General features: G+C 57.4%; 2 protein-coding genes across 5 annotated transcripts in view; one reads left to right on the forward strand and one right to left on the reverse strand.

The window, feature by feature from the left end:
- Positions 1-2,895: 2,895 nt before the first annotated feature.
- Positions 2,896-17,743, forward strand: CCDC167 (coiled-coil domain containing 167). 2 transcript variants are annotated; one of them, XM_008262861.4, is made up of 5 exons: positions 2,896-3,006; positions 15,132-15,226; positions 15,319-15,371; positions 16,331-16,430; positions 17,363-17,743. In XM_008262861.4, the coding sequence occupies exons 1-5, from the start codon at positions 2,965-2,967 to the stop codon at positions 17,373-17,375; spliced, it is 303 nt and encodes a 100-aa protein (XP_008261083.2). In that variant the 5' UTR covers positions 2,896-2,964; the 3' UTR covers positions 17,376-17,743. The 2 variants fall into 2 exon arrangements, with proteins under 2 accessions (XP_008261083.2, XP_051710743.2); XM_051854783.2 differs by lacking the exon at positions 17,363-17,743 and adding an exon at positions 16,776-17,020 and having other exon boundaries at positions 2,910-3,006.
- Positions 17,722-24,005, reverse strand: part of CMTR1 (cap methyltransferase 1) — a 49,244-nt gene continuing 42,960 nt past the window's right edge. For 2 of the 3 annotated variants that reach the window (XM_051854782.2, XM_051854780.2), the window contains 7 exons: positions 23,306-23,428; positions 22,603-22,757; positions 21,979-22,047; positions 20,712-20,759; positions 19,904-20,016; positions 19,456-19,564; positions 17,722-18,927 (listed from right to left, as the gene is read on the reverse strand). In XM_051854782.2, the coding sequence (XP_051710742.1) occupies positions 18,795-18,927; positions 19,456-19,564; positions 19,904-20,016; positions 20,712-20,759; positions 21,979-22,047; positions 22,603-22,757; positions 23,306-23,428 (750 nt within the window). In that variant the 3' untranslated portion in view covers positions 17,722-18,794. The remainder of the gene's footprint in view (positions 18,928-19,455; positions 19,565-19,903; positions 20,017-20,711; positions 20,760-21,978; positions 22,048-22,602; positions 22,758-23,305; positions 23,429-24,005) is intronic. The other variant, XM_051854781.2, reaches the window with a different exon arrangement.

Consider the following 24,005-nt stretch of genomic DNA (forward strand, 5'->3'; position numbering starts at 1 on the left):
TGTGTGCCCAGGGCCTTCAAAAACTTCATGGAAAATGTGTTTGATGAAAAACCGATACATGAATTTCAACATCTTTTTGCACCAAAATCAACTTCTCTTTTAATTTCATTTTCCATGAACTTTTAAAAGCACCCTCATCTGTTGGGGGCTGCCTCTGCAGTGCCTAATGCGCCCCCAATAGCTCAGGAAACAAGCGAAGGATGTGTCCCAAACTCATAGCAACAGATACTCTACAATAGCGTCAAAGCTGTTGAAAACCAGTATCAAAACAATGACAAAAATTACCAATGGTGACAACTGCTAGGTGAAGCCCGGCAGCGACAAGCTGGCGGCAGGTTCCTGAGCCCTGCTGCCTCTCCTCATCATCCAAGCCACAGTACTGACTTCTCAGTCATTCTCACCTCAACCCTGCGAGCCTGGTGTTGTAAGCCCATTTAACAGATGTGGAAACTGAGGCTCAGCCAGCTGAAGGATCTTGCCCCCCATCAACCACTGATAGGTGGCAGAACTGGGATTGGAATCCAGGTCGGTCTCTAAAAAGGCCCAGCGCCTTCATGACAACTCACCCAGGCTCTCTACCAGCCCCATTTCTGCTATTTGGTTCCATGATCAGGCCGTGGGGGCAAGACAAGAGTGAGAAAATCCATGGCTGTTCAGAGAGAAAGACAGCAGCTTGCCCATCACTTCCCAGGGACTTGGGAAAATGAGACAAGGGGCCGACAGCAGGCACACCCAGATCTCCATGGCTTTTTCTGGGTGCCAAACAAACACAGAAGGAACCACTTCGAAAAGAACACGGCGTTTTCCCCTCCTGTCTCCTGTCCTCTAGGCCAGTGCCTGTGCTGATTGGGAAGCCCAGAGTCTGTTTTTTCTGGGACTGGAACCAACAGTGTGAGGAGTGTTCTGAGAACGCACAGTCGGAGTGACAGTTGACGGACAGTGTTCTTGAGCAAGTTTTTCCTGGGCTGAGACCAACAGCTGCTCAGCAGCCTGCTCCCTGTTCAGAAAGAATTTACGACATTTCCCCTCCGTGGGCCTCGGCCAAGCGGCCAGGCAAGATGGTATCTCGGGCACCTTCCGGCTCCATCACTCAACGACTCTATCAAGGGGAGAACGCAGGTCTGAAAGCATTTTCTTCTCCAAACACCGAGTCGGGGTTATTATTCACATGGAGAGGCACAGGTCTAACAGAGAGATAACTGCGGAGGAAACGGGCAGCTTTGATTCTGGTCTCACGCTTGTCGGCCCCGTAATTCCACTTTTGTGAATTGATCTCGCAGGAAGGATCCAGGAAGGACAGAGCTCTGTCCACAAAGATGTTTGCTTTCGCTTGCACACTACTTGGAAGGACTGCTCAATTCAAGCAAGCAATACATTCCCTTCCAGATGATGAGCTGAAGGGCATGAGAAATGTCTACGGCTGATTTTCAAGTTGAAGTCCGCGCTCCGCTAATGGGTCATGGAATAAACGGAATAGGTCTCCTGCCAACTTTTTTTTTTTTTTTTAATTAGGCTGAAATAGAAAATAGCTGACTGCATCACAGGTGCTTGAAGTACTTATTGTGAAACTTTGTACTCAGTTATACGGGCAACCAAGCCAAGATATAAAATGTACTTAGTATTGTGGGGTCACTATCAAAACACTTCAGGTCTCCAGGGCATGGTACAATAGAATCACTACTGTATAAAATGCTCCTACTATGTGCGAGCCCAAGCCTGAAAGGGACCACACAGAAAGGAAGACAGGCACTTGTAAGATGGTTAGGATAAAGGATGCTGCTTCTCCATTTACAAGTTGTATCTCATGTTCTAACCATACGACGATTAAGAATTCAAGATGAGAGTCCAGCGCTATGGCTCAGTGGGTTAAAGTCCTGGCCTGCAGTGCCAACATCCCATATGTGTGCCAATTTGAGTTCCCGCTGCTCCATTTCTGATCCAGCTCCCTGTTAACGTGCCTGGGAAAGCAGCAGAAGATGACCCCAGTGCTTGGGCCCCTGCAGCCATGTGAGAGACCTGGAAGAAGCTCCTGGCTCCTGATGGGCTCAGCTCTGGGTGTTGCAGCCATTTGCAGGGGAGGGTGTGAACCAGCAGATGGAACACCCCCATCTCTACCTCTGTAGCTCTTTCAAATAAATAAAAAAAAATTTTTTTTTTGACAGGCAGAGTGTATTTTTGAGAGAGAGAGACAGAGAGAAAGGTCTTTCTCTTTGCTGTTGGTTCACCCTCCAATGGCCGCCTCGGCTGGCACGCTGCGGCCGGCGCACCGCGCTGATCCGATGGCAGGAGCCAGGTACTTATCCTGGTCTCCCATGGGGTGCAGGGCCCAGGTACTTGGGCCATCTCCACTGCCTTCCTGGGCCACAGCAGAGAGCTGGCCTGGAAGAGGGGCAACCGGGACAGAATCCGGCGCCCCGACCGGGACTAGAACCTGGTGCGCCGGCGCCGCTAGGTGGAGGATTAGCCTATTGAGCCGCGGCGCCGGCCTCAAATAAATAAAATCTTAAAAAAATTTTTTTTTCAAGACAAAAGGAGGAATAGCAATAGAAGGCTATTATCAGATCCCAAAGGGCCCAGGGGCCAAGGCGGGGCCTCCAAGGATGTGAAGTTTGAATACGGGAAAGGCAAGGTTGGCATAAAATTGGGTAGGGTGGTCGCTGAAGGGGAAGGGCTCAGAAAACGAGGTTAAGACTTTCAGCGTTGTAAGGCGGCCTCGAACTGGAGGCCCCTCCTCTCTGGACAGATTTAGCCTCTCCCCAGCCCTGGGCTGAGGCCTCAAACGGAAGCTGCCCCTCACAAATATGGCTGTACCTAGGCGGCCGTGCCCCTCAACAAGATGGCGACCACGTGGCCCCACCTCCTGCGGCCTCGGCGGCCAATGAGGAAGCAGCACGAATACTTGCGCCTGCGTGGTGCTACTCAGTGGGCGAGTCCAGTAATGACCGGGAGATCCCGGCAAGTAACATGACGAAAAAGAAGCGGGAGAATCTGGGCGTCGCACTGGAGGTGAGAGGGCAGGTGGGAGTTGGGTCGCACGATGAGGCAGTACCCCTGCCTGGCCGCGGGATACTGGGGGCGCCCTGGCTGCAGGTTTTGAAGGAGGGAGGGGGGGAAGTGAGCGCAACGCGGGTTCTGGGAGAGGGAGGCTTGGGGTGAGGGGGCCGGGCGGGGTGGCCGGAGGTCCGAGACTGCTCGGGGCTCCAGGCGAGGGGGCAGCGGGAGGCCAGGAGGTGAAGGGGAGCCCCAAAGGAGGCGGGACACAGGAGGGAGGGGGCTCACGGCGCGGCGGGGGAGTGGCATGTGGAGCGATGGGGGAGCTCCAGCGGGACCGGGAGCAAAGCGTGAGGGGGCCACGCTGCTTGGCGGGAGGCTGCTCCCAAAGTTCGTGGGAAAATGGAGTTAAAACTTTTATCTTGGCGCAAAACCTAGCTTGAAAGCCATGCGTAGCTTTTCAGCAGTAGACACTTGTCGTGAACTTGTTGATGCACCTTTGAATGGGATTGGTGATTCACACGTCCTGCGAGATGGGTCGTCTTTCCTCTGGGGTATCAGCCCTGCAGCGTGAAATGACCTCGGGAACCTTTGGGAATCCGTAAGGAAAATTCTGGAGATGGCGAGGCTGGCAGAGGGCTTGAAATGACTTGCTGCATGTGTGCGCAAGGGAAGGAAAAGAGACACACATTGAGCAACTGCTGTATGCTGCTGTCGCGTGTGAGACTTGCCCAGGTGAGGAACGTGAGGTTGCAGGTAGCACCAGGTGGAGGTGGTGGCGTGGAGCAGATCAGCCTAGGAGGGCTTCCTGGAAGTGCCTCTTCCTTTTCGGCTCCTTTGGACTCCTCCCCACCCCCAGGGTTAGCAGACAGGTGCAGGGTGGCAGTCTGATTCAGCCCTACTGCGTCCTTCACTGGTTCTCAAGCTTAAGAACCCATAGAATCACTTACAAAGCCTGCTGAAAAATGGAGACTCGAACTCTTTCCCCATCCCGTGTGGCTTGCTGCAGCTGCGCTCAACCCGCGTTGCTTGCGTGCCCGGTGGCTGCGGCGTATCTGTAGCCCCCAGGTTAATACCCAGAGCGCCTTTGCACTCACTCTGGGCCAATTCAAAGCCGCAGAAGAAACGAGAGTGGCCTAAGGTCCGTGTTCCCACCTCGGGTCCGGTTTCGGCTCTCCTGCTTTATCATCCAGTGAGTTCTTCCCTGGTCTAGTTAGTGCCCGTTTGTTTGTGGCATTTTTGTGCATTTTGGTGATTTCGCTGTGTAAGGTGGCCCTGAGTGTAGTGTTGAAATGCTGCGAGATGTTGCCAAGTGCAGGAAGGGCGTGCTGTACCTTGCAGAGAAAATAGGTTAGATAAAGCTTGTTCACGCATGAGCTGATCCGTGTAACTCCGTACTATCAATGTTAATGGACGCACAATATGTGTTAAATAAGGTCTCTAAACAGAAACGCACATAAAGCAAGGTTTTGCATGGACCCCTTGATGAAAATGTACTCACAGGAACCTAACCTGATTCAGCAGCTGCTAATTCAATGTTGGCATCGGTTACATAGAGCAACTGTACATAGATAGGCTGTCTTAAGGCACAAACAGCCACAGGCAGTATGTAAATGAGTGGGTGTGGCAATGTAAAAACAGTTACCAACACTGGTGGTAGACCGGGTGAGGCCCACAGGCCATAGTTTGCCAGCTCCAGGACGCTGGTGGCTCTGCGGTTCCCCGGGGCCTTCACTGATGTGTCCGCTGGCTGAGAGTCGAGGAAGCACACCCACTGTCTTAGGGATCCAGGCTGCCCACTTCCACAGGCGAGAGCTGACCTCTGAGGTCCCATCTAGCTGCAGGGGAGGCTGGGCAAGGCCCTTGTCAGCCCCAAGGCCACGGGCCAGGCTGCAGTTCCGTCCCTGAGAGAGAGAAGGGGCCGGCGTGTTTCAAGGGAAGGCCCTGCAGTTGCCACTGCGGATTGCAGCCCGCCTCTGTGGCTGAGGATGGAACGAGACGCCTGGCCGGCCCTGGCACTGTGCACCAGCCAGAAGTGGCAGCTCTTCCTGTTGGCTCCTTTTCTTTCTTTTGCATTCTTCCTCTGTGGCTCAGTCCACCCTCTTATTTGGGCTTCAGTTTTCTCTTCTGTAACAGAAGCACTTGAACTTCACAGAGGTACAGGCTCACTGTGGGCCAAATACAAATTACAGGTGTCTTTTGTTTGGCTGACACAGATTTTTAAAGTGTTTTGGATTCGATGAGGCATTAGTTCTAGGGCCTTATATGGAGCAGTTCCCGCTCCCCACACCCCCCTTTTTTTTGAGAGACAGAGGGCGCTCTTATCCACTGGCTCACTCCTCAAATGCCCGCAGTGGCTGGGCCGGCCAGGCTGAGGCCAAGACTGGGAGTGTAATCCAGGTCTTCCGTGTGGGTGGCAGGAGCCCACTTACTTGAGCCATCATTGCTACCTCCCAGAGTCTGCACTGGCAGGAAGCTGGACTCAGATGCTTGGAACCAAACCCAGGCACTCCAGTGTCAAATAGGCATCTTCCCCACCGGGCTGACTCCCACTCCGTATTTTTTAACCTCTTGATCGCGTAAGAGGTATCAATATATGTACAGATATTTGGCATCTTGGTCTCGGTAAAATTTCTTTTTGCTTGAATATTCAAAGATTTGAGATCTGGGGGCCGGCGTTGTGGCGTAGCAGGTAAAGCTACCAGCTTGCTGCCTGCGACACAGCTCCCCGTACCAGCGCTGGTTCATGTCCTGGCTGCTCCACTTCTGCACCAGCTCCCTGTTAATGGCCTGGGAAAAGCAGCAGAAGATGGCCCAAGTACATCCCTGCACCCATGTGGGAGACTCAGATGGAGTTCCAGGCTCCTGGCTTCAGCCTGACCCAGCCCTGGTCATTGAGGCCATTTGGGGAGTGAACCAGCAAATAGAGGATCTCTCTCTCTCTCTCTCTCTCTCTCTCTGTCTCTCTCTCTGTCTGTCTCTGTCCCTGCCTCTTTCTCTCTAACTCTTTCAAATACATAAATGAACTTAACGTGAGATCCATAACTTGTGCCTTGGAAAACGCCTGGCATCTGGCGTCTCCCCTCACTCCCCTGGCCCCCAGCAGGTCTGAGGACCAAACGCGCGCTGAGGCTCAGCAGCAGTAGACATTGTCCTCTTATTAAAAGTCGTGCGCTCTGAGCCAATGAAGTGGTGATTTAATCAGAAATGTTTGTTAATCTGACAAGTGCAATAAACCCCCACCAGTGAGCTTGCTCGCACCTGCAGACGTCTCCACTTGTTGTAATGAAGCAATTACCACACAGGCGACACTCACCCCGGGGGCTGGCGCAGGCCGGCTGCACCGGGCAGTCACCGCCTGGGAGAGCCAAGGCCCCCGCCAGCCCCCCGACTCATGCTTCCTTTTGAAGCCTTTTTATCCAAGTCATTTGCCACCTTGTGAGGTCTCAGAGTTTTAGTTGCTGAGAGTTTGTTCTGAATAACAAGAGAAAATGTTTGTTCGGATGAGACATCCCCAGCCCTAGCGCTGGTTGTAGTGTTGTATGGGAGGAGAGGGAAGTTGTATTCCAGTCCAACTGGTGGGAGGATTTGGGCAGAGGGAAGGGACACACTTCAGTCTACACCGCGGGGATCAGGCTGCTGGGAAGCCTGGTTGTGTTTTTCGCTTTCCCGTAGGAACGAGCTGTCCCTGTTACTGCTTGTTTCTCTTGTAGCTGGTCTGTTTAGCCTGGTGGCTTTAGCGGCTTTGATGGCCATTTGTTCTTCACAGAGATGTGGGCTGCTAGCTGACGTCATCAAGGGGCGTTCCCTTGGTGGGATGTGGTAACTAGTACGAGAGTCCTGAGTTTGGAAAGCTTTTGGGTACCGGTTACAGAGATGACCTTATCCACGTCACCGAGTAGGAGTGTACTTTCTCTCCCCCGTGGAAGTTTGTGGGCAGGTGGCTGCTGGCACTTGCTGAAAAGCTCAGCTGTGCGGGCTAGCATTTCTTCATTCTCGGCCGTTTTCTCGTAGTCACAGAAGAGCTGCCACAGTTCCAGTCACCATAGTCAGCTCTAAGTCGGGAAGGAAAAAGGATCAATACTGTTTGCCCCGTTAGCAGCAAAACCAAAGCTGTCCCAGCAGGCTCCCGGCTGATTTCTGGAACAGCTCGTTGGACAGAACCAAGTTAGGACCACAGCGAGGCTATGGAAGCACCTGTTGAGTTTTTCCAACTCCTGTAGGCGAGGAGGGGTGGGGAGCCAGTGTTGGGCTGGCCAGTGACCAGAGTGGGCTGTACAGAACGGATGGGGCTTGTCCAAAACTCACCAGAGTCCCTCCCAGAGAGAGGGCAGAGTCCCTGACCATGAAGGAGAGGGGCCGGCGGCTGAGGGGAAACATGGCCCAGGCCGGGGTCAGCAGCAGGAGGAAAGGGGCCTCGACACTTGGCACTGATTCTGTTGTTGTTGTTTAATTTTATTTATTTATTTGAGACGTAGAGTTACAGAGAGAGGGAGGGACAGAGGTCTTCCATCCGCTGGTTCCCTCCCCAAATGTCTACAATGGCTAAAGCTGTGCTGATCCGAAGCCAGGAGCTCCTTTCGGGTCTCCCACGCGGGTGCAGGGGCCCAAGGACCTGGGCCATCTTCTACTGCTTTCCCAGGCCACAGCAGAGAGCTGGATCGGAAGAGGAGCAGCCGGGAATTGAACTGGCAGCATAGGCGGAGGCTTAGCTCACTACACTGCGGTGCCGGCTCCTGTACTTATTTTTCATCAGCCACTGCTGTAAGCTCCCTGAGGACAAGGAGGGGTGGAGGCACTGTGCCCGAGAGGGGCGGTGCCCAAGGCTGCAGGGAGCCTGCCTGGCCAGAGGCAGCTCAGAGGCCCTTCCATAAATAGTTGCTGAATTGGCCTGAGGGACAGGACCTTCCTCTCTGGCGTCTGTCTCACCAGTGCACTGCCGGGGGCCGGGACGTGTGCAGGGCCCGCGAGGGCTGCTGACCATTAAGTGAACCTCACCTGCTGCAGGGGGCGCACCGGGTCGCCGTCGGGCAGGTGCTTCCGCCCGGCAGACTGTGTCTGGCTCCGCTCCACTTGACGGGGTCAGGAGACTAAAACCTCATTACCTAGCGCGGCTGGCTGTCAGCATGTGTGGGGTGGCTGTTTGCCAGCATCTTAATTAATGGATTCATAAGGCCTGGGGTGGATGCCAGTTCTTGAAAAGTGCTTTGAGCCTTTCAACGATGAAGAAGCTCTTGCTAATTTATCAAAAAAAATTTTTATATATATATATGTATACACACGTATGGGGGCGGGAAGAGAAAACAAACCCCGAACCCCGCTGTGGCTCGGGAGACGGCTGCAGGCTGCAGGCAGGGGCCGCCCTGGCACTGTCGTCACCAGGCCGCTTAGACCCTGCTTGTAGGGCCAGGGGCCGTGGGATCCCACAGGGCCGAGCAGGGCCCCTGGCTTCCTGGCCCGGGGGGGGGGCGGGGGGGGGCGGGGGCAGTGTCCAGAGAGCCGTTCACTGCTGAGCAGCGGGAGGGTTTGCCTCCTGATCTCCAGCTGGGAGTGCAGCGGCCCTCCAGGAGCCATGGGCCCCCGGGGAGCTGCCTCCACAGAAAAGTGTCCTCTGGGTGGTGGTGGGTAATCAGCCCTTTGGGGTTTGAGGCTGGTCACCTGGAGGACCGAGGCCTGTGACCCCCATGTGACCTGGCTGTGTGACTGGGAGGCCCCGGGATGGAAAGGCCACTCGCTGTTGCCAGAGACCGTCTGGGCGAGCACTCGGGCCTCTGCACGGTGCAGTAAATGTCCTGGGGCCTCCGACATGTGCAAGCGCGTGGGTTTCCTGAAATCCAGTCCCCAGGCTGCTGTCGCCCGCTGTGCGTTAACCCTTGGGGAGACGGGCTCCTCGGCCTCTCTCCTCCGCCTTTTTCGTCTCCAAACTGGATGTCGCGTGTGACATTGGGAGGATGCTTTGCCAGCGTGGGCGAGGAGGGCGCCTGGGATGTGTGGGCAGCCGGGAGCTGGCTCAGCATGAGGACAGACCCTGGGCTCCAGGCACACAGATTTCACTTGGGTCCGCCGCTCACGCAGTGAATGTGGTGTGGACAGAGACCAAGCCCCGCTGGCCAGACGCTCCCCAGAGCCGCTGCCTAACCAGAGCAGAGCCAGGCCCTGCGGGCGCCCGCTGCCCCCTCTCAGAAGCAGCTCTGGCTCAGGTGCAGGGCCGCCTCCGGGCTGGTTCGCTCACCGCGGGAAGCTTGGCCCCCTTCTGCAGGAGGAGCGCGGGGGCCAGTGGGCACGCGCAGGCCCTGGCCTGGCCTGTGTGCTTGAGCGGTTAGCCACGCGGGAGCCGGAGCCACCACGTTCAGGGGCTTGCACTCCTCAGAAACTGCCTCGCGGGGATTTCTGGTGAGTTTTACAATTTCCCTTAGCACAGTGGTTTTATGGCATATCGGCCCCCAAGGAGACTTCCCTAAAGCTGTGGAATAAGGTGCCCCCCAAGGCTGCCTGGGGCTGCTGAGCCGCCAGCTGTGTGAGGGGTCCCTGCCCTGCTCTCTGGAAATCAAACCCTGGCTTCCCGTGACACCTGGCAGCAGGCACCACGGCCCTGTGGAGCCAGGACCTTGTCCCCAGCACCCCTGTGACCCACCCTGCCGCCTCCGTTGGCCTCAACTGCCGAGCCTGCTACGGAGCTCCTGTGGGGCGGTGCGCCCTCCCCGGCTCCTCTGCCCGCCAGCCTGATTCCCCCAGCCCCAGTTGCGGCTCGCTGGTGAGGGCCTCGGTTCTCATCCTGACGGGTGGCGGCACCCGTGGGGGTGTTTATGTTAGCGTGCAGACTTCCTGGATCCCGGCCCCCCGGCCCTCCCCTGGGCCCCCAGTGTCCTTGTGGAGGGGGGCCCCTTCCCTGCCTTAGATGCCTCTTCTCTCCTTGCTGCTCCCCGCCCCGCCGACTCCCCAGCAGACCCCATGGGCAGCTTTTGGACCCTGCTGGTCTCTGGGGCCAGAGTGGACTTTGCATGCGATACCCTGCACGCTCACCCACCCAGCTGCTTCCCGCTCCCCTGAACTGCTTGTGCAGGACCCCACGAGCAAGTCCGTGCCTGTGTGGGGTGCTGACCGGGGGAGCCTGCGCCCCCTGCAGATGGCAGCTCCGCTTTGCCTGCTGATGCGTGTCTTGGACTCTGCTCTTTTCCCCAGTGTAACAATTGACCTGGGTTTTTATTTTTTAAGATTTATTTGAATGGCAGAGTGACAGAGACTGAGGGAGGAACAGTTAGATCTTCTGTCTGCTGCGTCGCTCTCCGAATGCCTGCAGCAGCCAGAGTTGAGTTGGGCCAAAGCCAGGAGCCAGGAGCTTCATCCAGTTCTCCCCCATGGGTGGCAGGGGCCCGTATGGGCCACCACCCACTGCCTTCTCAGGCACGTTAGCAGGAAGCTGGTTGGAAGCGGAGGAGCTGGGACTGGACCCAGCACCCCGATATGGGATGCAGGTGTCCACATTGCCCACCCCAGGACCTGGGTTATCTGAGTGTAGGCTCTCCTGTTGTCACGCCCCTCACCCCTGCCCCCACACCGTGCCTGGCTGGCTGAGGGCTTTGGATGTCCCCACCTTGGTTGTGTGACTTTGCCTCTCCCATTCACAGCTGGCAGCGCACCCCCGCCATGCTTCCAGGCCCATCCTAGCCCGAGCCGGTCGTGGGCTGGCCTCTCGCTGCTGGTCGGCTGTCCTGCCTGCAGGAAGGGAGCCCTGGGAGTCTCCGAGGCCCTCGGAGTGCACCTCCTCGCCCCGCTGGAGTTGCTGTCATCCCTTTGAGACTTTTACTGCCCGAGGGTCTGCTCCACCTGGGATGAAACTCCAGTCCTCTCATCCTTGGGTTCTGCCAGGCCCAGCCTCTGCAGCTCGGTGCCGGCTCCGGTGCCCCACCCCAGCTCCATCCCCGGCAAGGCCCTGCACCAGCTGGGTAGGTGGCCTGTGCAGGTGCCACGGTCCTCACCTTCCACATCACAGGCCCCTCCCTGCTGAGCCCCTTGTTGGAATCAGAGAACTGCCCAGATCCGGGCCCCAGGGGCTTCTGCCAGCCAGCAAGCAGAGGGGATGTCTCTGTGCCTCACACCCCCACTTCTGTCGCCTTTGCTTACCTCGCTGCAGATTAACTTACTTACTTTTTATTCCCCAAAGAGCCCGTGAGAACCATCCTGTGGTGGTAGCGACGGCGTGCTGCGGAGCACCTTATGCTGTCACAGCTGCCCGGGGCCCTTCGGCCTCGGCTAGTGCGGCAGAGTGCCCGCTGGCCAGCTCCCTGGGCCCGCCCGGAGCTGGAAAGCCGGCAGCGTCGCGTCGCAGGGTGGCTTCGTGGCCAGCTCGAGGGCCTCCTGACCATCTCGGCCTCCCTCTCAGCCCGCATCAAGCGGCTGGGTTCCGTAGAAGGGGAGCTTGCTGTTTAGAAGGGAATCAGAGAGCTGTCAGCAGGACATAAATATTCATAGAGGGAGGTTAGAACTTGAGTCCCTAAAACCTTGATTTGTGTTCACCCGTTTAAGCCTCATTAAAAAGTGGCAAATGGAAGCGGGGATATTGAGGGGAACTGCAGATGAACTGGGCTTGTTCCGACGAAGGCCCCTGCCTGTGAGCTCCTCAGGCGCTGTCCGGAGGTGAGGGCAGAATGGCGCGGCCACTTGGGGTTTGCCAGCCTCAGTTTGAAGGTCTTGCTTAGCATGACTTCCTGGCCTTGCTCTGGGCGATCACCACTTGTTTGGCCCGGAGGCGTTTGGGGATGGACGTCCCCAGCCTGCTCCCTCCCCAGAGTGACCTGTCCACTGCGGGGAGGGCGCTGTGGTGGCAGGACCAAGGCGTGTGCTGGGCAGGCGGCACCTCGCATGATCTGTGCGCATTATGTGCACGTGTCGTTGCTTCTCCTGCCAGCTTCTGTGGGCACGAAGGGAGGGTTTCTGACTCCAGCTGTGACATGAGACCTAAACTTCCCAGCCCCTCGGTCCCCCTAGTCCCACCTGCTCACTGCTGCTGCAGACACGAGGATTGCAGCGGCCAGGAACTAGGTGGCCACCAGGCCTTCCAGGATGGGAGCCACCAGTGCAGGCGCCCTTGGGGGCCAGGCAGGTCACAGACATGAGTGGAACGGGCCAGCCTAGGGGCTCGTGGGGTTTGGAAACACAGGAGAAGCAATGACAAGAATGCTCAGCTTCATCCAAGGACCTGTTGCATCGTTAGGGAAAAGAGCAACGAGACATCAGCTTTCTTTGGGGCTGCTGTGGAAGTGGGTGCCCTGGTTGTAGTTTTTACATCGTGGGATGGAAATGGTGTCTCTGGGTCCCGGGGCTGGGCTGGGCCTGCTGGGGAGTGTTGCTGTGAGGACGGACAGCGTGGTGGCCGGAAGCACCAGCATCAGGCTGAGGCTCTTCCAAGCTTGCTCCTCGGCATGCATTTCCCTGCGGCGTGGCTCCGGGGTGCCGTCGGCCTCTCCAGGCACAGCCCTGTCTCCCGGCTGGGCCGCTTCCCAGGGCAGTCTTTCCTTTGCCCATTAGCAGAGAGGGACACAGTTACCCAGGCAGTTAACTCCAGACCCTGTTCCTGGACTTGGCCGTGGCCAGGCCAGCAGGGGTGGGGGTGGATGTGTCATTTGGGCCAGTCATCAGCAGAGGGCCAGTGGCTGACCCAGTGCTGGCCAGGGCGAGGGCGGATGGCTCTCCTGCCACCTGCTCTGGACTCTCACCAGCCTTCCTGGGAGCAGGGATTCATACCTGCCTACTGTGCCTGCAAGGGGAAGCTCCCGACAGGAACGAGCAGAGAACCAAGTCAGAAGGGATGACATTCCACTTGGGGACCCCTTTTACCACTTGTCACATGGAGATCATGTTTGCTAGCCCTCCCAGGCATGTGATGAGAATGAGTGAAATCAGAGAGGAGAAGTGGAGCATTACAGGACCAGCAGGCACTACTGTAGGCCCGCTGTGTGTGACAGAGCCCACCCACCGAGATCTAGGCTCCTGCCAGTAGGGATGCAGAACTGGCCTGGCCCCCGAGAAGCGACCAATAAGACTTCGACTTTTTTGTTTTTTGAAGGTTTATTTCTGTAAAAGGCAGAGTGACAGAGAGAGGGTCAGAGATCTTCCATCTGCTGGTTCACTTCCCAAATGGCCACAACAGCTGGGGGTGGGCCAGGATGAAGCCAAGAGCCTGGCACCCTATCCAGGTCCCTCATATGGGTGGCAGGGGCCCAAGCTTTTGGGCCATCTTCTCCTGCCTTCCCAGGTGCATGAGCAAGGAGCTGGACTGAAAGCAGAGCAGCTGGCACTCCAGTGTGGATGTCGGTGTCACAGGCTGTGGCTGAACCTGCTGTGCCACGCCGTGCCCTGGACGTGGACTTTCCATGCCGGCTGCATGATGCAGGACCCAGATTTGGAAAACCCAGGCCAATATTTTTTCAAAACATTCTTGCACTAAAATATTCCAAGAACACATCTTGGAAACTGCTCAAACAGTACCTTTGGCAAGCAACTTTTCAGCAGCTTAATTATTTTTTTTAAAACATTTTTATTGTATTTATTTATTTGAAAGAGTTACAGGGAGAGGGAGACAGATCTTCCATGGGCTGGTTCACTCCCCAGATGGCCACAACAGCCAGGGGCTGGGCCAGGCTGAAGCCTGGAGCCAGGAGCTTCCTCTGGGTCTTCCATGCAAGTGCAGGAGCCCAAACACTTAGGCCATCTTCTTCTGCTTTCCCAGGCCACAGCAGAGAGCTGGATCAGAAGTGGAGCAGCCGGAACATTAACTGGCACCCATATGGGATGCTGGGATCACAGGTGGTAGCTTAACCTGCTATACCACAGCACTGGCCTCAGGAGCTTACTTTTTTTCCCATCCAACTTAGAGCTACTTGATGGGGTCTTTGTACAAGAACCAAGTCAAGAAATGGAAGCGTTTTTGAGTTGTGCTGTTTTTCACCTGACTTTTATTCTCATATGAAAGTGTGTGTATATATATATATATATATATTTTTTTTTTTTTTTTAAGAGATGTTGACAGGTAGAGTTACAGACAGACCGAAAGAAAGGTCTTCCATCCATTGGATCACTCCTTAAATGGCCGCAATGGCCAGAGCTACGCCGACCTGAAGCCAGGAGCTTCTTCCTGGTCTTCTATGCAAGTGCAGGGGCCCAAGCACCTGGGCCATCTTTTACTGCTTTCCCAGGCCACAGCAGAAAGTTGGACTGGGAGAGGAACAACCGGGACTAGAACTGGTGCCCATATGGGATGCTAGTGCCGCAGGCGGAGGATTAACCAAGTGAGCCACGGCGCCAGCCCCAAAAGTGTATATTCTGAAGTCTGCATTATTGGGGGCCAGCACTATGGCGCAGCAGGTTAACGCCCTGGCCTGAAGTGCCGGCATCCCTTATGGGTGGTCAAGTCCTGGCTGATCCAGCTCTCTGCTCTGGCCTGGGAGAGCAGTGGAGGATGGCCCAAGTCCTTGGGCCCCTGCAGCTGCCTGGGTGACCCGGAAGAAGCTCCTGGCTTCAGATCAGTGTAGCCATCTTGGGAGTGAACCAGTGGATGGAAGACCTCTCTCTCTCTCTCTCTCTCTCTCTCTCTCTCTGCCTCTCCTCTGTGTAACTCTTTCAAATAAATAAATGAATCTTTAAAAGACTGCATTATTTATTGAGATGAAGTATGTCTGTGAGAAAAACACCCTCTGCTCGGCCCCTGCGTGTCTGATCACACGTCCCGGAGCGAGGAGTGTTTCAGAAGTCAGGGCCGTCTCCAGGTCTCCTTCCCCTCTAGACGTGCCTCTGGCACGGGTGCTGCACTCAGGGCTCTGCTTGCCCCTGCTGTGGGCCAGCTGGGTTCCGGAGGCGAGAGACAGCTGGGGGCTCCTCTCCACCCCAGCCTGCGCTGCACACACAGGTTCGGGGGAGCTGTGGACCTGTTCCCCGTGGGGTGTGGGCTGCTGTCTGAAGCAGTGGTGGTAGAGGGTGGCTCCGCAAGGACATGGCAGGTGGGCGGGCCGGAGTGCATGCCCAGCAGATTGATGTGAAAATCTGGAGGCTGTGTCCACTGCAAACGTGGAGAGGGTCCCTCCACCCAGTGCCCCTGCTGCCAGCCAGAGGCTCTGAGCGCATCCTCGCCTGTGGTGTTTCAGATCGACGGGCTGGAGGAAAAGCTCTCCCAGTGTCGGCGAGACCTGGAGGCCGTGAACACCAGGCTCCACAGGGCGGAGCTGAGCCCAGAGGCCAGGTAACGCTCCTGTCCAGCCAGCCCCCGACCTACCTGCCCCCGTGCCGGCTGCCCCTCAGGGCTTCAGCCCAAAAACTCCTTCTCCTCTACAGAAGATCTCTGGAGAAGGAGAAGAACAGCCTGATGAGCAAAGCCTCCAGCTACGGTGAGAAATTCCGCAGTCACCAGCCGCACCTCCAGTGCCCAGGGCACGCAGGGTCAGGGGGCCCGACACGGTGGCAGGACAGAGGGATTCTTGGAGCCAGCTGGGGGCACACAGCGGATTTGTTCCTTTGTTCAAAGGAGGACGGGGGACCGGCTATGACTGTCATTTCTTGGACTGGAGCCAGGTCCAGAAGGGACCTGGGAGGTCTGCTTGCTCCCCTCCCCCCCCCCAGACTCCAAGCTGTCCCAGGAGAATCGTGGATGGGAGGGGGTGGTAGAGGAAAACCACCTTACTCTTGGGAGAAGAGCCCTGCGGGTGGAGCGATGCTGCCATCTTCTGGGCGCCAGGCACAGAGCCAGGGTGGGGGGCTGGAGGCAGTGGCCGGGCACCCGAGGCCAGGGAGGCTCCTCAGACTTGCGTGTTTAGTTCTCCCCTGGGGGGCCAGTGCTGATGGCAAGGCCACCCCAGAAGGACCTGTCGAGGTCAACACGGTAGCAGCACACCAACGCTCCCTCCCCAGGCCTGTCCGGCCTGCCTGGAGCGGGCACGTAGGGGTCTGCTAAGTGATTTTCACATCCACGTGGCACAGCCTGGCCGCCCAGCCTGCAGAGGCCAAGCCGCTGGCCAGCCTGTGGCATGGAGGGAGTTAGGGTGAGGGCCTGGCCGCCTTGGAGCGCCCTCATTCCGCTAGCCCGGGGAGGGCAGCAGAGGACTCACCTGGAGGGTCACACACCCTGCTCCCCAGCCTGGCTTTCAGATGCAGCCTTTTTGGTGAGCCCTCAGGCCCCTGGCACAGCCGATCAGCACTGGCGCAGGGACTTGACCGGACTGGCAGTGAAAGGTTGAGAGGCTCCAGGTAGAGGACAGGGTCCTTGTTAGCGTTAAGGAAGCGGCTGGTGTCCCCTCCACCTTCAGCAACAGACAGGCTTCAACTCTGTCCTACCCCGTGTTCCCCGCAGAGAAGGAGCTGAAGCTGCTGCGGCAGGAAAACCGAAAGAACACGCTGCTCTCAGTGGCCATCTTCGTCCTCCTGGCCCTCATCTACACCTGCTGGGCCATGTGAGTCTGAGAACCGCGGCGGCCAGCACAGCCTTCCCCTCGGAGGACGCAGGGGCCAGGGCCTCATGCCCCTGCCCAGAGCCTGAGCACGGCCTCCTGGTGGCCCAGGCCCCCTTGCCGCCCTGGCCTAGGGGCTGCTGGCTCCTCCCGAAGCCCAAGGGGAGGCAATAAAGAACACGGGCTGCTCCCGCCTGCCGAGTACAGTCACGGGCCCACTGCAGCCAGGGCGGGGGCACGGGAAAGAGGTCTCGGCTTAGAACTCAGAGGGGAGGCACGTCCCCAGCCTAAGCGGGGAACTAGCAGACAGCAGTTTCCAAGCTGAAACTGCCACTTGTCTGTCCCCAGACCATCCTGCCCTCAATCATGGCAGAAAAAATGCAGTCTTTGCAGCAGAGGGCGGCGTGGGGACTTGAAGTGGCCATGTGGAGGTCCCTGGGGAGCGTGGAGTTAATCCATCTTCGAAAGGCAGGCAGGGCTGGTGAGGCCCCAAAGAGGAGTGGGCAGCAAGAGCCATGGTAATGATCAGACTTACGGTGACAGTGGCCAGTAAATCAGGCGTGGTTTGCAGTGAGAAGTGGCAGGGGTGGGGGCGAACAGAGACATCACCATGGCCTCTGTGCATGTGCCCCTCCCAGCATGGGGCAGAGGGGAGGAGGCTGGGAAGCAGCGCTTGGGCAGCTGAGATGAAACCAATTAAATAAATAGAAATGGGGGAAGGAGTTGGCCAGGGACCTAAGGCTGTGAGACTCCAAGGCAGGCCCCTGGAGTCCAGCAAGGTAGACGCAGGATTAGGAAGGACCACAGCCATGGGAGGGGTCCCCCAGTGGTGACAGTGGCCTTTTTGGTGGGGAGGCTGGCCAGGGTCAGCAAGACCATCTCTCCCTCCTCCTTGTCTGGTGACATTAATTGGTCTGACGCCTCTGTTATTTTAGTCACACAGGCTGATCCTGGATTGTCACAGTGCCACTGCCGAGTGAGCTGTGTGATTTATGTAAAGGGGAACGGTGCCTCCTGCCCTCCTGGGGCTGTCAGTTCATCTCCGCTCCTGTTCGTGTTTCTGCTGGGAGCTGCAGACTTTCTCCCACTGTTCTGGGCCTCTTCTCTGGCATCAAGCAGAGGCCTTGGGAGCCCTGCGGGGGCCCAGGAGCTTGGACTGGCTCCCATTAAACAAGTGCTGTTTTCTCTGAGTACAGCTTCCTCCCCCTTCACCTCCAGCCGTTTCATCCAAGCCAGTCCTAGACCACAAAGCACAGAGGACTAAGCACAGCCCCAGCACAGAGCCACACAGCCATTAAAAATATGTTTATCTTTAATGATCCGAGATTCTGTGGGATTCACTGGAAGACCCAGAACTGGGTGGAACACAGCATCTCAGCAGTGCCGCCTCAGCCTCGGGGCTGGATGCAGGACCCCATGCTGGAGTCTCAGTGCCCCATCTCCATGGAAACCAGTCTGCCACTGGGATGGGGCCCCAGGGAGCCCACTTGAACATGAGAGGTATTTCCCATTAACAACCACCACAGGTGCCCTCCCCCACCCAAAGCTACTGCCCAGCTTCCCCTTCTGCCTCTGCCAAGATACAGGAAATGGAGTGACCACATGTTTGAACGAAAGCAGCCCATGCCTCCTTGGGGGAAAACACGAGGAAGGGTAGCAAGGAGCTACGCTCCCCCACCCCCCGGAAAGTGCCAAGACAGCTGTGTGACAGCCAGAGGGCAACAGCTGCTGCTGGCAGGGAGAGAGAGGCTGATGCCTGCCCTTTTAGAGTTGCCCAAGGCTTGAGTCGAGGGTGTGGGCCCAGGGAGGCGCCACGATGCTGGGAGGCAGTCACACCCAGTACCAAGGGGGAAGACCTACACTCTTCCTTCCCGGCCTGCCGGGACTGTCAGAGGTTCAGGCTGGGAAGGCCGGGACGGGCTAGGGGAGGAGACAAAAAGTCTCCCACTTGGCATCAAAACTGCAAGTTTAAAAAACAAAACCTTGATTTGTAGAGCAGCTGCTCCTGGCCTCTACCCACTCATGTGGGCAAAGCGGGGACACGGCCACCCTCGTGCATGGGACTCAGAAAAGTGAGTCCACAGGATCTGGCAGAGCGCGGCCGCGCCCTCTGCCATGGCCCCGCCTGCCCCGCACACCTTGGGCAGTGACCTCACACCTGCCTCAGCAGGAGAGGGCTCCGCGAGGAACGTGTGCAGTCTTCTGGAGGCCCTGACGGACCCTCGGGGCCAGGCTGAGGGCTCCAGTCTCTTTCCAAGAGGGGGAAGAAACAGTGCTGTGGGCCCCAGGTCCTGAGCACCCTGCCCTGCTCTGTCTTGGGAAGCGATAGGGCACTAGGCTGCGGCAGGGTGGGGCGGCCCACGGCCCTCAGGCGCTGTGCATCTGGATGAAGGAGAGGACGTCCTCCTTAGACAACTTGTCCGGGTCCTGGGGCTTCTGGGAGTCGTGCACACGGATGCCATCCCCCCACTCCCAGAAGAGCCGGCCGTAGTGGCAGATGCTGGGAAGGGCAAGGGGAAAAAGGTCAGAGGGCTGCAGCCAGGCGGCACAGGCCAAAGACCACCACACCCGTAAGAGTGACGCTGGGGAAGGGAGGGGAGACCTTTCAGTGTCCCCTGTAGGCCCCAGCTTTCCCCAACAAGCAGCTGTGGCTGCTAAGATGACCCAACTGGATTCCTATCGCTGACAGTCCTGGGCTCGCCCACCACTATTACTGTGGTGCCAGGGGCAAGTGTCGGACTGATTACAGGCACAGGAGGGACCTGGCCAGTGGACGCTGGGCTCCCGGGGGACCTGGGACCTCAAGTCCCAAAGGGCCAGGCTGCAGACCTTAGCACACTGCCACTGCCAGGCCAGTGTCAGGTCACACAAGCAGCCCCTCAGACTCGGGACCCCCAGCCATCACAGCAGGCTGGCATCACTCTGCTCCCAGCTTTTAGGGGGCCCTGCTGTGCCACTGGATGCCAGGCTGTCATCCTGGCAACAGTACTGGGGCTGTCGAGCACAGGCTTCGAGAGGGGCTACTCACTGAAATGGGGCAATGGAGTCTGCGGGGAGGTCAAAGGTCGACTTCTTGGTTTTCTTGTTGTAGAAGAACTTCCTCTTAAAGCTTTTGCTGAATCCCATGGTCCACGGCTCTGCCGAGAACAAAAGACACTTAGCAAGGACACAGGACCTGTAGGGGCGGGTCCAGCTGGCAGGGGCACTCCTGCCTCTCTCCAGGAGCAGGGAGGGCCACCCATGAGGATACAGCCTCCCTCCCCAAGCCACCAGGCTTGCCATTCTGGGTCCACTATTGGCCATCACAAAGGCCCTTCTGCCACGGAGCCACCTTGTTCTACCTGCAGTCCTGGCTCCCAGGATCTAGAACAGCAGGAGAGGCTCGAGATGCCATCCCCCTAAGGGACCAGTGGAGCTCAGCAGGGCAGCCTGTCTGTCCCCCACTCTGGCTTGCAGTGGGAGAAGGGGGCACCCACCATTCACCGTCCTGACGATGTAGAGGCCCGTGGGTACAAAGTGCCGGTCATCCCGCCCTGTGTAGCTGAGCCTGGGGGTGCCACTGGAACCCTTGATGATCTTCATTTCCAACCTGGCTCCCCAGGCAGGAAGAATGAGAAAGAAAAGCCCCAGCATTAGCCTCTGGGTAGTATCAAGGTCCTACCAGCCACAGTGTTTCATCCTGGTTCAACTTCAGGAGGTGGCAACTCCCAACCAAACAATGGAGGTGGAGCAGTCACAGGTGAGCCTGCCGTGTTACTGCTTTTTGGGGGCTCCAAGGTGACCGCGACAATGGGGAGACAAGACCACAGGTGACAGTGGGTCTTCAATTCCCCTCTTGGCATCACTGGCCACTGAGTTTAGAGTGAGCACCTCCAGGGCACTAAGATTCAGCCTGCTGGCTCCCAGGATGAGACACCCACAGCCTGCCCACCACAAAGAATATAAGGAGGCATTTATGCCCCCGCTACCCCTCCAGGCTCAAGCTCAGTCTCAGCATGGGGAGCTGGGATTTAGTGTTTCAGGCCCCTCACAGGGACAGCCGTTAATGAGTACAGCATCAACGAGCCTGTATTTCCGCCTGACACACCTACCCTGCTCCTCTCCTAACAGGGGAGCTCTAACAATCAGCTCGCAGCCAGGGGGCTCCTGGCTACAGGTAGGTGGGGCATGGAGGGAGCCACTAGGGCCTACTTGCCACCCTACCCCCAACCCACCTGGGCAGAGGGAACAGAACCTGGACAAGGCTGCGCCTCCCACCCTGCTCCCCACGGGTGAGGCACTCACCTGACAAAAATCTTCTCCATTTCCTCCAGCCTGTACACCTCCTTCACCCTGCAGGTAGAGGGGGAGAGGACACGCTTTCTGGGCCATTCTGCAGGAAGCAGCTGGCAGGCAGGAGGCAGCACCCACCCTTGCCTGTGCGCCAGGCCTTCCCCGCAACCGCCCGGCCTGGGGCACTGCTGTCCTACCCTGACAAACCTTACGTTTCCAGCGCTGCCAAGCAGCTCCTCGGGCCTGCCTAGAGTGACTGAGGAGTGCAACTGTGGGCCCTGGAGGACAGGTCTGGCCTACAAAGATGTCTGCCAGCATTCCCAGCCCCAGGTCACTTGCGCCGTCAACAGAGGCCAGAAAACCAAAGGTCAGGCTCTTGCCTACTTCGGTCAACTTGGATTTTTGGCCTTCTTACCATCCCAATACCCATACTGGATAGGGGACTCCTACCCAGATGTAGGACACCACCCCTGGGGGCCCTGACCAACTGTTCCTGGCTAAGGAGGCCCAGCAGGCAGACCTCCGGCTACTGCGCAGTTCCTGGCTGGCAGGACATCTGAAAACAGAAGTTGCTTTCAGACTTTGACATGGCATCTGTAGTGCACCCTCCCTTCCGGAGGTAATTCACTGAAGAAATCTACATTAAAAGGGAGATGAAAATGGATTCAATAAAGTGTAAACGGACCCGTCTACTGCCAGTGAAGCCCCGAGGAGCAGAGCCCTTTTGGTGATAACCTCAGGCCCCAGCTACCCTGGCAAGCTTTTTCTGCATCTGTCCTCCTCCTCTCCCCTTCAGGGGCCTGGAACCTTCACATCTAACAGGGAAACAAAGCCCAAGCACTGAGGACACCACTCCCTTACACTCCTATTCCCTAAGTACTCTTCTTTCTGGGAGGAAAAAAATAAATAAAAATAAAAAAGGCCAGGTGATAGGCTAATGACACCCAGGTGTAAAGGTGACAGGTGATAGGCTAATGACAAGCAGGTGTAGAGGTGACAGCTGGGCGTCAGTGCTCAGAAGCACACACGTGTGCCATGAGGACACCTTAGCCTCCACCTGTGGCAGCTTGCCCACTGCCGGGCAGGATGGGGGCTACACTGGGGCACAGGGACCACCTGCCCAGCACCCTGAAACACGGCTTGACAAAGGCAGTCTTCTCTCAAACTCCAACTGCCCAGTCCCCTCTGCTGAGCCCTCCCCTCCCTCATAGGACAGGAGAAGCCAAAACTGGCCAGAGCAGCAACAGGGAAGAGGAGTGAGAGAGGGCGCCGTGCTCACCTGATGGGATTCATGTCAGGCCGACTGGGCTTGGACACCGCTTTCACAAACTTCTCAGCCAGCTGAATTCTGCAACCCAGACAGTCGGGCACACAACGGTGACTCCACCAGCACCCCTGCCCCAGGGTGTCTTCACAGCACCAGTGGCAAAGCCACTCAGCAAGGCAGCCCACCCCGCCTTTGAGGCCATCCGCACCCACGCCCTCCCTCACGTTTCCCTGTGTCTTGCTGGCTTTCCCAAAGGGTGCTCAGTGCCCTGAGCTGAACTTTCTGCATCTGTGCCAAGACCCCAAAGCAGGGCAGCCACTCCAGTGAGCCAGCTTAAATGGGGTGCCCTGAGCAAGGACGTGTTCTTTCGAGAAGACCCTCCTCCCCCCAAGGTCGCCCTCTTGTTCAGCCACAGTCTGGGCATCCTGCTGGCACATACGACAACCAAGGCCCAAGCCCCCGCATCCTCTGGAGCCGGTACCAATTTCACCCTCTGCCCTTGGGACTGACCCGTGGGCAGGGCGGGGCAAGCCTCGGGATGTACGTGTAGCAGATCAGGCCCAGGTGAGAGGCCGAGCTCCGACAGCCGCCTGCCCCCCCCCCACCCCCCACCCCCGCCTGGGGCCCAGGTCAGACCGCTGGTTGAAGTGCTGCTCCCGAACATCACTGCCGTTCAGCACAAGGACGTCGAGGATGTGGATGGCACTGATCTTCCGCTGGGCCTTCCCCTGGAAGGACAAGTACACTGTCCGCTCTGCCCACCACAGCGTGCTGGCCTGCTGCCACCTAGGCTGGGGAAGGGTGGGAAGCTAAACGCAGGGTGCTTCTCTTGCCTCCCTCTCAGCACCAGACCGGCCAGGGCTTGTCAGGTGAAAAGCCAAGGCTCTGGATGATGGGCCCCCTTAAGCCCCAACCCCAGTGGGCAGCAGGCTGCTGCCACCATGGGCCTCCCACGGCCAGCCAGGACTGGGCTCCCAGCCTTTGCCACTTCTCTCGCTGCCTACTGTTCTGAATGTCATTGTATAGTAGTTAACACTGCTCCCGGGGAATGACAAGTCCCTTCCCGAGGGATTCTTGGTCAAACTAAACCCGCTGCCTGAAAGCATCCCCAAGGCCCTCACTGCAGAGATGACAGAGGGCCCCTCTGACACACACACGACTGCTCCTTCATACCTGAACGCCCTGTGGCCTGGAGCCACTGCTCAGGGAAAGGAACAGTTAGAAACCCTTCCTAGCCAGGGCCCTGTCAGCCACCACACCAAGCCAGCAAGTTAGCTCGGGCTTGGCAGAGGCCCGTTCCCCAGCTGTGGGGCCGACAGGGGGCAGAACCACCTCTGACCTCCCCTTTCAGCTCATGCACAATTTCCACAGAGAGCAGGGTGTCCCGGGGCAGCTCTGTCTTCAGGTCCAGCTTCACCCAGCGGTCTGACTGGCGGCCATCCCATGTGTAGATCTGGGACTTCTACAGGCAGAGAGAAAGGGGAATCAGAAAGGCACGGAGGCCGAGGAGTGAGAGACCTGGTTCTCCAAAGGCCTTTGGGTTGGCAGCTACTAGCGAAGGGGGTTGGGACACGTCAGATAACAATGTCTAGGAGAGGGGACGTTTGTTGTGCTAGTTTTCTGCTGCCTCAGCAAAGGGAAGCAGAGATCTGGCTTCGTCCTGTTGCCAGGGAACAGGGCAGGGGATCTTTCAAAAGACCTAAGTCATGATTAGTGGCCCTCAAGAAAGCTCCGGCTGGGAGTATGTGGGGGGAGGGGGGCTGGTGAAGGACAAGGAGTGAGAAGTACAAAGAGAAAAGGACAAAGTGTGAAGGCACCAAAGTAGTAACTGAAGAAGGGATCACATTAAACAGACAAGTCAGAGCTGAAAGAAACAGCAATAATTTTACTCAATTAAGTAAGATAAAGAATTTGCCAAGGCTCTCCCTCACCTCATTTTGGATTCCAAGGGCCCCAGAGAAAGGACAGGGGATGTCTTTGCAAGCCAGGGGATGACAGGGTGAGGGCAGTGATGGCAAAGAATGGCTGCAGGCGCTCAA

This window comes from Oryctolagus cuniculus, chromosome 5 (genome assembly GCF_964237555.1).
Source record: "Oryctolagus cuniculus chromosome 5, mOryCun1.1, whole genome shotgun sequence".
In the NCBI taxonomy this organism is placed as follows: Eukaryota; Metazoa; Chordata; class Mammalia; order Lagomorpha; family Leporidae; genus Oryctolagus; species Oryctolagus cuniculus.

Coding starts and splice junctions, on each gene's coding strand:
- CCDC167 (XM_051854783.2), top strand. CDS start 2,965: ATGACGAAAAAGAAGCGGGAGAATCTGGGCGTCGCACTGGAG. Junction 3,007..15,131: donor ATCTGGGCGTCGCACTGGAG/GTGAGAGGGCAG, acceptor GTGGTGTTTCAG/ATCGACGGGCTGGAGGAAAA. Junction 15,227..15,318: donor GAGCTGAGCCCAGAGGCCAG/GTAACGCTCCTG, acceptor TCTCCTCTACAG/AAGATCTCTGGAGAAGGAGA.